This window comes from Triticum dicoccoides, chromosome 2A (genome assembly GCF_002162155.2).
Source record: "Triticum dicoccoides isolate Atlit2015 ecotype Zavitan chromosome 2A, WEW_v2.0, whole genome shotgun sequence".
In the NCBI taxonomy this organism is placed as follows: Eukaryota; Viridiplantae; Streptophyta; class Magnoliopsida; order Poales; family Poaceae; genus Triticum; species Triticum dicoccoides.
The window spans coordinates 493,028,589-493,030,740 of record NC_041382.1 but is presented as its reverse complement, the minus strand read 5'-3'; the positions used below and the strand labels follow the sequence as shown (position 1 = coordinate 493,030,740).

Sequence of the window (2,152 nt, the reverse complement as noted above, 5' to 3'; positions counted from 1 at the left end):
CCTGCAGCTGCACTGATGACCCCCTCCCTTGTCTTTCTCAGTAGCAGTGTGCGTTGTAATGCCTGCTACGTGTGATCTCTGTCGGTTGTTTGGAGCTTCTTGACCTCACCTCATCGTCGCAGCAGCATCATGCTGGTGACGGCGACCCTATACTGGCGTGGTGGTGCCTGACTGGGAAGGGTATTCGGTGACACATTGACGTCTCATGTGGTGTAGCTTTCCGTCTGATTATATTGCCTTAATCCTTGTTGTATTAATCAGCGCCTGCTGTAATTTGTTCTATTACTTGTTGGCCTGCTCCTTGACCGGCCCCGGCCGGAGCCAAAAGCTAGCAATTTGTTTCGTTAGGGTAGCTCAAGGCTTTCTGAATTTGTCTCACTTCAGGCTTCAAAAATTATACATGGTGTGATTTGGGCGTTACTGTCAGCTTTTGCGTTGCAAGGTTGCATCATACGTATATTTTTTAGAAAGTGGAAGACTGCTTTATTCCTGGCATCATGTGAGATGAAATGTCTCTTATTCTCTGCAGGATGAACTTCGTGCACATTTGACTGTCATCAGAACAGAGATAAATAATGCTCGGTAGTACAGTTTTATGGGCTTGATACAATAGGAGGCTCAAGTGAAAGATGTTAGAAACTAAATTAGCTGTGTGGCACAAACCACTGAACAAAAGAAAAGTAAGATCTTCAATGGACAAGTCGCGGACAAACAAAAAAAAATGCCCGGTGGAGTAAGGGCAACATTGGCTGCTTCCAACACGAAGAAAGGAAGCAGGCAGCGGAGAACTAAATGTGACAGCTGGAACCTCAAATTAGTAAATCCGGTGAAGCGAAGGCCACAATGGCTTGGAAGTGCACTCTTGAGTCAAATCCCTTCCTCTCACAGTTTGATTTGATCTAATCATGTCAGGCAGCTTCCAAGCTGTTTTCTCTAGTGATTCGCTGGAGAAAACATAGCCTGTATACAAAAGGGGTGGCCAAGAAAAAAAGCCTCTGGTCTGGTGTGCCGATGAATAACCGCGCCGTTTGTCAGGGGTAAAAAAAAGCTCCATTCCACACCTTCTCTTCTGTGGTTCATCAATAGATAGATCATCAGCAGCCTCCGAGGCCAGGCGGTCAGGAATTGTCGTCCGTCATGCCGCCTGTCGTGCCGTGCCGGAAAATGGTTAAAAGAGGGGGTAGAATCTACATTTTTCTGAGTGACATCAGAAGGGAGGGGGGACTGTCTACTACGGCCTTCTGCCATACTGCAAAACCATAATGTGGTTAGCGGTTGACGTGTCTGGTGCAACCGATGTCGACACGGCGTCTCTCTGGCACCAGATGCTGTCGCGGACATGCTGAAGGGTCATGAACGGGAGGAGCGGTCGCCCTCGGCATGTAATCTCCACCTGCAAACACACACACACATTTTCTTCAGTTTGTCAGCAAAAAAACCTAAACTTGTTCATAGGGCAAGCGAGATGATGATGCACACATGACTCCACACTGATGCACGGATTGGATGCTAGTGAACTGTGACCAAATTAACAAACAGGACACAAAATGGATTACAAGTGAAGCAAAATAGTTTAGCAGGGCATCAGCTACTGTTACTATTTTTAAGGTAAGGCGTCAATTACAGTGAGGTGAGAAGATGGATGAGAAGCATAGCATTGCTTCTGGCGAGAGGAACATAGTGATGTGATGGGGACTTTCTCCTTTGTGCAACCACAAACATGCATTGCAATTCCATGGTTGATGCCCAATAGAAGTACAATGCAGAAAAAGAGCAGGCAGGTCCAAGTGATGCATGCCTGATACTGATGTCGGATTCCCCTGTTAGTTTGTGATGATGGCATTTCATTACCTTCTCCCCCACGGCCACATGTGGGATGAGATGCCCAGCCCAACCAACCAAAGCTAAACTATACTAAACGTGCTTGCAATTGTAATTGCAATTGCACAGATCTGAGATGCCAAGCTACTGCAATCCTTGAATATCACCTGTCGTGCCCATGAGCGTATACTTTATTTAACTAATCATCACCTCAGGCTCATCAAGTCAATGGGTGGAGGTCCTAGAAGCAAGTGCTCAGCTAAGTAAGACAAAACTTAACACTTACTGAGCCTAATCTACACAGGATGCTGATTGATTGAATGGTTCATCT

At 46.1% G+C, this 2,152-nt stretch overlaps 1 protein-coding gene across 1 annotated transcript in view; it reads right to left on the bottom strand.

The window, feature by feature from the left end:
- Positions 1-552: 552 nt before the first annotated feature.
- LOC119354998 (protein LAX PANICLE 2-like) overlaps positions 553-2,152 on the bottom strand; it is an 11,884-nt gene continuing 10,284 nt past the window's right edge. Inside the window, exon 4 of the mRNA XM_037621765.1 lies at positions 553-1,393. Coding sequence (XP_037477662.1) covers positions 1,232-1,393 — 162 coding nt within the window. The 3' untranslated portion in view covers positions 553-1,231. The remainder of the gene's footprint in view (positions 1,394-2,152) is intronic.